General features: G+C 40.1%; 1 protein-coding gene across 1 annotated transcript in view; it reads right to left on the minus strand.

Moving 5' to 3' along the window:
• Window positions 1-11,334, minus strand: part of DCLK2 (doublecortin like kinase 2) — a 69,173-nt gene that overhangs the window by 41,404 nt on the left and 16,435 nt on the right. Inside the window, 2 exon segments of the mRNA XM_015816446.1 lie at window positions 3,031-3,135; window positions 4,398-4,500. Of these exon segments, the coding sequence (XP_015671932.1) occupies window positions 3,031-3,135; window positions 4,398-4,500 (208 nt within the window).

Here is an 11,334-nt window from a genome sequence, read left to right on the forward strand (position 1 = left end):
GGCCCCAGAGAGGCATCCCCCATGCCCCCCCGGCCCTCCCCGTACCCCCTAAAAATTTGTTAAAACATCCCACTAAAAAAGTTCTCAATTTCCTCCTCTTCAGTTCTTTTTTTGCTGCGCGCCTCTGGGGGTTCCATACCCCGTCATTGAGGACGGCCCTCAAGATTATACTGGGCCGTACCTGCGCGAGGGGGGAATCACGCAGGGCCAGCAGTTCCGACCTGGAGTATGCTCCGAACATGAGTACAAGGTCCCAACAAACAGAAAACACACGGGGGAGGAAGTCCTCTTGATGGTTAGTTCCCTTTTCAAGACTTGGGATAAGCCAGACGACCGGCCGCTAAAGTTAGGTCCACGGCCGGGCTCTTTGGGCCGGATCCTCCACCGGACCACCAAACCGCCGGACCCCGGCCCCTACCCTCGCCGAGTCCACCGCCGAGTCTGTAGGCCGAGTCCGTAGGCCAGATGCTCCGCCGGGCCGCCGGGCCGCCGGGCCGCCAGGCCGCCGGACTGCGGCCAGCCAGATCTGCTTCCGTCGCGGCCTCCCTGGCCGTCGCAGCCGAGTCCGGGTCCGGATGCATCTGTCGCCTCCATCGCGGCCTCCGTCGCGGCCTCCATAGCTGCCGCAGCCTGCACAGCTGCCGCGGCCTCCAGCTCCCAAATCCGCGTCCTCCAAATCCAAATCCGTCGCGGCCTCCGCTGTTATCGAGGCCGCGACCAAATCCAGGCCAGGTTTTCCATCGGGCCGGATCCAGGCCGAGTCCGGCCAGATCTTCCGCCTGGCTTCGCCAGGCTCCGCCAGGCTCCGCCGGGTTCCGCCGAGCACCGACCCTTCGCCCCCTCAATATCCTCGCCAGACTAAACTGCTGGCGAGTTCAGCTCTCCAAATTGGATCACAGGAGAGCCCTCGGCCTGCGGGAGGCCCCCCATTTTCTGTTTAGGGCTCCGCTCCGTCACGGAGCCACCCCAGGTAGGTCCGCCATGTTGCGCACCGGAAGAGAAAGGCTCACTCTAATTATGGCCTCCCTCTGCCTATGTTTCTTCTATCCACATTCTCCAGGCCTCAAGTCAAAACTTCTACTGTATCAATGACTGGTACCAAGTACAGATGAATAATAATAATAACTGCAGAAAATCACAAAAAGACCTGCAGATAGAAGTAGAATGACTCTGGCAAAACAAAGCAAAGATAGTACCAATGATAATAGGTGACCTGTGTGCAATTCCAAAACATCTGGAGCACTACTTAAACATCATCAGCATTGACAAAATCACCATCAATCAGTTGCAAAAGGCAGCTTTCAGGTAGACTTCAACTTACAACTGATTGCTTAAGGACCTTTCAAAGTTATGATGGACTCAAAAAAAGTTCTGACCCATCCTTGAAATTATGACTCCCATACCACCTTTATGGTCACATTTTGACCACAAAATTTTGGCCTCTTGGCAACCAGCTCACATTTATAAAACAACAGAAAAACAGAGTTGGAAGGGACCTTGGAGGTCTTCTGGTCCAACCGCTGCTCAAGCAGGAAACCCTGCTTCTTCTTAAAAATCTCCAGTATTGGAGCACCCATAACTTCTGGAGGCAACTCATTCCACCAATTAATTATAAATTTCTCCTTAATTCTAGGTTGGCTCTCTCCTTGATTGGTTTCCATCCATTGCTCCTTGTCCTGCCTTCAGGTGCTTTGGAGAGTAGGTTGACCCCCTCTTCTTTGTGGGAGCCCCTTAGATATTAGAACACTGTTAGTTGCAATGTCCCACAATTACATGATTGTGTTTTACAAAGTTTTTGCTATTTTTTGGCAAAAAAAAAAAGGCCATTGGATAAGTTGGATTTGGACTTACGATCATTTAACAACCATGTGATTGGCCTAAAAACTGCAGTTAATTACTTGTAAAAATGGCCTTAAAATTGTGTCTGGTTGTATGATAACTCAGCTTCTAACCACAATGACTTATAAGCAAATTCCAAATTCAATTCTGGTCATAAGTCAGTCTACTTGTACTTGTTTTTATCCTGCAATAATATCTTTACACTATGAAACGACAACATTTGCTGACACCAGGTCCTTGGGAAAGGACTCAGTAGGCAGTTAAAAATGCCAAATCAGTTTAAATATCCGGCTGACTGCAACCAACCATAAATTAAATTAAATTTATATGCTGTCCAAATCTCAGCAATTCTGAAGGGTTTACCAATTGTTAAAAACATTTAAAAACAAGGAATACAAAAACCAACCATTATCACGCACTACCACAGCATAGCCTACCAAACCACCCACCATGAAACTTTCAGCTATTTCCCACTCTTCTCAGTTACCCATGTCCCTGGCTCTTTCCCTGGTCTCCCACCCCATTTTGTCCCTCTATGTATCAAAATACTTCAAAAAAGCATGTTTGGGGTCAGGCATTGGCCACATGAAACAGTTGTTCCATGCATGGAACAATCTATGCATGTAATATTTGGCACATCCCTTGCTCAGATTTATAGTGGTTTAAAGGTTGTAAGTTGCTTTGTGGGAACTTGGTAAAGCATTTGGTTCTTAAATGCCTTCACATGTTCCTTGTTGTTAGCGAAAAAGGCAATGATCAATTTTCTATGCTCCCTCTATGGAATTGCCTCCTTAGAGATGTTGAAATGTTACTGAACGTTTAAAAATGAGTTAAGCTTTATTATTTGTTGCAGCACATTACATGTTTTTTATATGGTTTTAGAGGCATTTATTCCTTATTTTGTATATCATTTTACTTATTGTACTGGCAATTTTTGTAAGTTTAAATGTTTAGTCTCTAATTTCTGATTGCTCGATTCTACCAAAGGGGTTGAGCCATGTAGGAAAAAAATGAAGTTCTAAACGCAGTGTTTCTCAACCTTGACAATTTTAAGGCATGTGGACTTCAACTCCCAGAATTCCACAGCCAGCATTGCTGGCTGTGGAATTCTGGGAGTTGAAGTCCACATGCCTTAAAATTGTCAAGGTTGAGAAACACTGTAATCTAAAGAGCAGTTCTGTTTTCAATTACCTGAAGCTGGAGACTTGCTTCGACGTGAAGGCCCAGGACTTTTAGATCCAGAATACCTTGTTGTTCCAGATGCACGGGAATAAGATGATTTCATAACACGGCATTCTACAAACAACACAGATGGACGGTAGGATACATATTTTCAATGCACAATCACTTCCAAAATTTAAATCACCCACATAGTAGAATTTCCTAAATTATTGTTCCTAAATAGTTATTACCAAATGAACAAAATACAGTTGCCAAGTCAGTGTGTAGTTCTGTTGCAATAAATATTTTCCCAAGTTGTTTTAAATCTACATTTGAGCAAACTGACTTGTTAGTGATGCTGTAAAATAAGAGACTAGAATGTTTTCCTGTATGATTGTGGGCAGGTTAACTATTCTGTTAGTACAGTGTGCAATCATTTTTTTAAATTCTGTATTAGAGATGAGTGGGATATTGTAATGTTTTGGTGGATTGCTACAGGAATTTTCCAATCAGGTAGAGTTTCACTTGTGCTGTGTTAACAAAACTATGCTGTATATATGCATAAAAAGCCTGCAGGATCATGTTTGGCACCAAAATAATTTACTGAGTGAATTGATAAGAATAAGATCAGAGGCATCAAGTTCTGAAATTCTAGCTGTATATCCTTCAAATCTCCCCTTACAATTAACAGATTCATACAATCAAATGGCATCCCACATGGATACATTCATCTACCTAGGCACCCAGTGAAGGCACCCAGTGATAGTGTTAGCTTTCACAAATCATTACATTTTGGTTTTATCATTATGCCAATGATATTTATTTAATTTATTTTAATTATTTTTCATATTTCTAAACTGCCGATTTCCCTCAGAGTGGATCTACACAGGATCCCATTTTCTTTACAACGATTGTAATGTCCTTTCCCCATAGACACTATGGATATATTGACAAGAACTTGATAAAACCATTAAAAATGTGGTAATACTGAAAAATGAAAAACAGCTTTCTATATTAAATAAATCGAGCAAAATACTTATAATATAAAAGTCATTTAAACACTGGTCATTTCCTCATTAGTGATTTGGGGGTGGGGGTATGCCTTAGTATTTTACCAGAAAATGGGTCTGTTAGGATTCAAAGCATCTATACCTGAAACTGATTAAATGCCTTAAATATTAAATCAGCAGCCAACTTGCTATAAATTGGTTGGAAACTTAAACGATTCAATGATACCACAAGTTTAATAAATAAATAATAAATATGCTTGTATATTTATCCAGGGTATGATTACATTAGTTACTCTAGAAGAATGGACAATATATTGTCTATATCATGATCAGTTGGCTTAAGTGGATTCTTGTAATTCATAAAGCATTTTAGATGTGTATCCTTACCACTATGGTCCAGAACAAAATCATCTTGAGCATAACGGTATTTTTCAGGTCCACAGGCAATAAAAACATCATCGTCACCAAAAAAGTCTTGTAAACAGGTAACCTTAAAAAAAAGTAACATGTCACAAGGGGCCATCAGAGGCTGAGATGCAGAGTTCACATTATGCATTTATTATTTGCCTTGCATAGGCAATTATTGTTGCTTGTACCATTGAAAGTTAAACACAAATAAACAATGAATATATACAATTTTTATTTTTTTATTTTTTTACTACCCAATGTCATGACTCTGGATGCTATATATCAGTGGTGGCGAACCTATGGCACGCGTGCCGGAGGCGGCACTCGGAGCCCTCTCTGTGGGCACATGTGCCGTTGCCCCAGCCCCGCCTCCCCCCACGGCCCCCTCCTCCCCAGCAGCTCCCCTGGAGGAGAGTAGCCCCCAAGCATGGCCCACGCGGAGCAGCCAAGGACCTGGCAGCCAGGCAGTGTAGAAAAGACTCTGCCATCATGCCCCATCACGCACAGTTGATGCTGTGGGGCACAGCAGAGGGTATGGCCGCCATGGCACTGCTGGGCTGCCTGGGTGATCTGTGGCGGGCCCTGGAGGCGGTGAGTGGCCCTGCGGGCAGGTGGGGTGGGGGCGGGGCAGGGGTGGAGCGAGGGCTGGGCCAGTTTTTGGGCACTCGGTCTCTAAAAGGTTCATTATCACTGCTATACATGAATCTCAACAGTGATCTTAACATAAAAATAATCACATCAATAAAAACTATCAAGAACAGGTAATGAATGACATCCTTCTAATAAGCAGCACTGAAGGGCCATTCCCAGCACAGTCTATTCTATAGACCCAGGGTCCCTCACTTCTCAAGAGGACAGCACCCTAAAAAGTCCCTCTCTGGATGACCTAAAAGGAAGAGAAGACTCATTTTGGATAAGACAATGCTTAAAGTAATCAAGGGTCATGTCGTATAAGGTTTTATAGGCATAGCATTTTGAATTTGGATTGGAAGCAGCAGAGGACCAAAAAAATAAGTGTCATTCTACATTGGCAGGAACTATCTGCAAACAGTCCAATACATCTTACACCAGTTGTACCTTCCCAGAAAGAACACATTTTTCAGGTCTAACCATGCAGTAAAAGGTTATGAGTTACTGCCATTAGCATCTTCTAGTCAAGGTAGAGCCCCTACTGGTACTTCCTAATCATAAACCTATTTCTTCAGAGGAACCATAACTTCAATCTAGAGCTAAAAGTGGGATTATTTAGGAAAGCCAAAATTTCTATAAACAAATAGTAAGACTGTTTTGCTTAGGCTTAGTCAGATTACCTCTATCCATCTGACAGTCCCAAGACTGCCAGGGCCTCCACAGCACTTCAGCCCTAACCCAGTGTGGCAAAATATAATTGATGTAGGATAGTAATGATATCCCACTCTTAACAGACAGGTGACCATTCTAGCAGTTCCACATACTGTAGATGTTAAATAACATTGGGAAGAAGACCAAGCTCTGTGGTATCACATACTAGAGCAAACTTCAACTCTACCTTTCTTTTCCTGTGACTACTGAATGGGGATACCCAGTCATGCAACATGGTACCTTCAGCCCTCAGTCCAGAAGCATATCATAGTTTTTGGTATCAAAAGCTGTTGAGATCTAATAAGACCAGAAGAGGTGTTTTCCTCCTTTCATCCAAGTCCTTATAGTCACACACTTCAGGACCCAAAAACTTGGGAAATAAATTTCTTATGGTACCATTAAAGTATTTTAATACATGCCAAGTTTGCATGTTCTTCCACCAGTAGATTGAATTTTGTACAGATCTAGCATTAATTAGCCCCAGTCTTAATCTAAGACATTCAGGAACCTAGCTATGGAAAGGATATAGAAGGTGAAGAAGTCATGATTAAACTTTATTATGTGGTGAGAAACATTATCAAACAAACCTGAATAATAGGGAATTCACTGAATGACAAAACAGATCTAACCAATAGAGTTCACTTTCACAAAATAGTGACAGTGCTAGAGGTACCAGAATATATATATTTAAAAGTAGACACATTCATGAAGGCTACACATAGTCGAATACACATATATAGATATCTTTAAGGATAAAATGCTTTTTGAAGGATGATTGAAAGAAATATAATATAATCCAATATAATATAATCCAATATGAATACACTAGAAAATAAATGTCTACTTAAAACAAAGTTTGATATATTATTTGCTTAGCTTTCTTGGCAATTTCTTTTACTCATTTTTAGCTGTCTCCTAGCATGCATTTGATATTATTTGTTTAGAACAGGAGTGTCAAACTGCTGGCCCGTGGGCCAGATGTGTCATGCCAAAACTGCGCCCACCCCATTGCCGGCAATGGGGAAAAAGTCGTATTATGTCATGACACGTCATGTGATGTTGCAAGTTTGACAACCCTGGTTTAGAAGCATTTTTACAATTGTCCATGAACTACTGTACAACTGTATGTGGAATTGCCCTTGAGAAGTGTTTGGTAACTGCAGATAATCAAAACACTGACATCACACTTTTTCTTGCAGCTGCCTCCAGAAATTTATGATTCATTGTGAAAGATAATTTGACTCAGAACTGGACTTATGAGTTTATCATGTGATTTTATTTAAGAGCATTGAACATTATGATTTTGCAGAGGACTTGTTCTCTTGATTATTCCTTCACTGAAAGCAAAGCTGCTGGGAAGGCATTCTTGATGGCTTCTCATAAGCTTTGTCTTCCAGCAAGCAAAACTGCTTCTATTTATTTTTACAATGTAGACAGGACCTTTGATGCATAGGCATGTTTTGTCTATGGAGCTGGAGAAGTATGCAAGATATTTTCTTGGCGTGTTTTATTTTTTAAAAAAACAAGAACTATAGTTTTAATCATTTATTTTGCCAAAGGCATAACTGGCAAAAAGATAGGATATAATGTAAATCACATAAAATAAATCCTTAAATAGGCTAACTGAAATAAACAATGAAGCATACTGAACAGAACAGAAATTACAAACATTTTGTAAGATAATAAGAAATGTCTTATCATGTTTATGATATTGGGACTCATTCATGGGAAGTAACACTTCCCCCCCTTCTGACACAAACCCTGCCATTTTAACTGGGAAATGTCTGTATGAATGCTATTGATAATGGCAATTGATTCCATTTTAGTGCCTTGACTAAATAGGGAATCTGATGTGTTTTTAATCTTGTTTTCATAGTACACAACATGAGCATTCCCGCTTGTCCAACATCAGTTCTCCATTTATCACCTCTTTATGGGAAGAGAAAAGCTTATCCATAAACATACATCCTCATACACAACTTCTAATGGTGCTACCCAGCAAGTTTACAAATGGAGTGCTCCAAAAAAATGTTAATGACTGAGCAAGGTTTTAGCTGCAGCCTGAATACTCAAGCAAGGTTGGGATGATCTCAGGAGTATTTATAATGAAGGAGAAAAGAAAAGCACATTCTCCTTTAGTCTGCTCTCATTTAAAAGATTACCCTCTATTCCATCTAAATCAGCCCTAAATGATGAGAGACATTTAAAAAAATATATTTATTTGACTGGAACTTTTGAAAAGCCTGCACAGTGGTCATAATTTCAGCAATAGCTTTTCCATGATAATTTAACCCACAATAATTATGACTAAACAGCAGTCTTTCTTTCCACCGCCTACAGTCAGCAACAATTGCTCTATGAAGGATGAAACAGTTTTCTTAAAAATAAAAACAATTTTTCCACAATGATTTCTAAAGACAGTAAACATATTTGATGGTTTGAGCAATGTGTTTTATTTTACCCCAGTAAAGCTATCTGAATTTCATTCTAGAAAGGGATTATGAGAGAAAAGTACCATTTAATAAAAACATGGATAGAGTGGATAGAGTGAAGACCCAAGCTGAAGAGTATAGACCACACATGTCAAACTCGTGATGTCATGTGACATCACGCAATGTATCGGGATGGTTTTGCCATTGCTGGCAATGGGGTGGGCGTGGCTTCTGGATGACACATCCGGCCCGTGGGCCGGCAGTTTGACACCCCTGGTATAGACATTTATAAAAAAAAAAATCCGTCCAACTCTATCTAATAACACTTACTCTTTAGTAAGTATATTAACACTTCATTCCCTTTGCTTAACAGGGATGTTTGTATTTGTTATCCCATGACAGTGATAAATATTGGCTAGATTGAAGGAAGGCTTTTGCTGCTTTCAATAGGAAAATGCTAAAAATATGAATTCTTTTCAGCTTTTTCACATGTAATTGTACAAGGCGCTAGAAAGCAGTGCAGTTGTCATGGCAGCTAAATCATGGGAAGGAGCTGGCTGAATTTACAGTAAGACCATCTGTAGGCTGAACTATGCAGCACTGAGCATTTGCATGAATCTATTATGAAGTTCATCAACAAGCTTTCTCTACCCAACGTTCTATTGGCCTGAGCATAACCTCACTGACAAAAGATAGACAAAAGATAAACATCTACACTGTCTGCTTTTTTGAGGATAAATTAACTATTAAATTTCTCCCCACTTAGTGAATCAGTCTGGCAAGGGAAATACCTCTTTTCCTAGTCGGCTTGATCCGCAGAAATACAACAAATGCAACAGATTCTTTTTATAAAGATCTCTATTGTTCCTTTTTTGAAAATAAAATGACTTAACAGAAGCTGGCTAGAGTACACAATATTATTCAACCCATACTTTGTAAGGCTCATTGTGCAACAGCAGAAAACATATGCTATAGAATAATTTTCTGTTTTTCAGACTCTTCTTTTTCTTCCTGTTCAATCATCTCATACTGATTCTTTCTGTGTTGTACCAATTATATCTGCTGTATGCTTAAGAATTAAAAATAGACATCAGAAAAACACAGGGAAAATGAAGTATGAAGCTGTCTGCAAACACAGGAAAAAGAGTATGACAATTTTTAATAAATACATGTGCATCCTGACCTCTGTTATGCTGAATAGAAATCTAAAATTAAATGTTTGAGTGCAAAAATAGTATCAAAATATGAATTTTATTAATATTATTTATTTCTCTTATTTTAATACTTTAAGGTTTTAATAGTGTTATATCTGCATTTTTAGTTAATTTCCACTGCAAATTATAAATGTGTGAATTATCCCTGAGTTCACTTTTAATATACTAAAAAAATACAAACCTTAGGATTTTTGTTGTAATATTTTTATTTGTGAATCGATTCAGTGCAAAAATACCAGCAAAATATGCTACAACTGTATACACCAGTTTTTTTTTCTAACAGAATGTCAATGAAAATTCTCAGTGATCCAGGTAGAGTTTTCTGGAAGTTGAGTCAAGGGAACTGGGGATCTTTTCTTGATGGTTTGATGGTTATCCAAGAAGCCTCATCAGTCTGAGCAAGTTGGATAGAGAGACCCCATGTATATCCTCCGGAATAGTTTTATTTCTCATCTAATCTGGATTAGATGTAAAAGTTCCAACTCCTAAATCCTTTACCCTAGATCAGGGGTAGTCAACCTTGGCTCTTTTATGACTCGTGGACTTCAACTCCCAGAATTCCTGAGCCAGCTGTGCTGGCTCAGGAATTCTGGGACTTGAAGTCCACGAGTCATAAAAGAGCCAAGGTTGACTACCCCTGCCCTAGATGGATCATTAAGTGCAATCTCCCTGGGGAGCTCTGAAGTGGTCTTAATCTTTCTGGGGACTGATGCAAGAGCAGCATGAAAAATGGAGGACAGATTGTATCCACCTCTCTTGAGGGAAGGATTTTCCACTTTGGTATAAATGGATTCCTTTATTCCTCTCTCAAACCATCTATCTTCCCTGTCAAAAATGAAACATTATTATCCTCAAAAGATAATAAATGAAGGTATACTGCTGATACTGGTCTTGTGGTTCTATACTGGGCCACCCTCTTGTGTAAATTTGCTTGGTTTCTCCAATGTAGAAATCTGTACACTCCTCACTGAACTGGATTGCATACACTACATTACTCTTCTTATGTTTTGGTGTCTGATCTTTAGGGTGGTCAAGGTTCCGTTCTCAGTGTATTGGTGGTTTTGAAGAACACAGGTATGTTGTGTTTTCCCAATATCCATTTTAGCTTTTCCAATACATTGGCCGTGTAAGGAACAACTGAGTTCTTCCATTGACTCTGAATCTTAGCTCTATCTGCCAGTCCTTCTAACGGCATTTTTTTGTATGTGGTTTAAAAGAATAAAACAACTGGAATCAGCTTACTGGGGGGGGGGACTTTGTTTTAGGTGTGGATTGCAAGAGGCATTTTCTCCTAGTAAATATGGGGAGTGCAGCCCAAAACAGACCCCAGATTGCCGCAGATTTTTTTTATGTGACATAAAGGAGAAATATTAAGGACTGCATCCATATTCTCATTCTCTTTTTGAAGTATATTTCCTGGCAAGCAATTTCTTAGCTTTAAAAAAGATGCAGATTCTTGTTTATTTAAAAAACAAACCTTATATATACAAATACTTTGTTTGCAACTTCTAAGTACTGGTTGATGCTGAAAGCAATTTATTTTTTCTTCAGCCAATAATACTTTTTTAAATGATTCATCATGCTGTTAGTGTTAACTGATTTTTTTTAAAAAGTGATTTTCCAACTTTATTATTATTATTGCATTCTTTGACAAAATTAGTGGACCGGAGGAATGGATATAATTTACTTGGACTTCAGTAAGGCATTTGATAAAATGGCTAACAGCGCCTCGGCGCCTCGGCATAGTCAGCTGATTCCATCGCTGACTATAGGGGGCGAAACCCTGGCCCCCTCAGAGAGGGCGCGCAACTTGGGAGTCCTCCTGGATGCACGGCTGACATTGGAAGATCACTTGTCGGCCGTGACCAGGGGGGCGTTTTATCAGGTTCGCCTGATGTACCAGTTGCGGCCTTTTCTGGACCGGGACGC

The sequence above is a fragment of the Protobothrops mucrosquamatus genome, unplaced genomic scaffold (assembly GCF_001527695.2).
Source record: "Protobothrops mucrosquamatus isolate PMUCROS unplaced genomic scaffold, P.Mucros_1.0 scaffold453, whole genome shotgun sequence".
NCBI lineage: Eukaryota > Metazoa > Chordata > Lepidosauria > Squamata > Viperidae > Protobothrops > Protobothrops mucrosquamatus.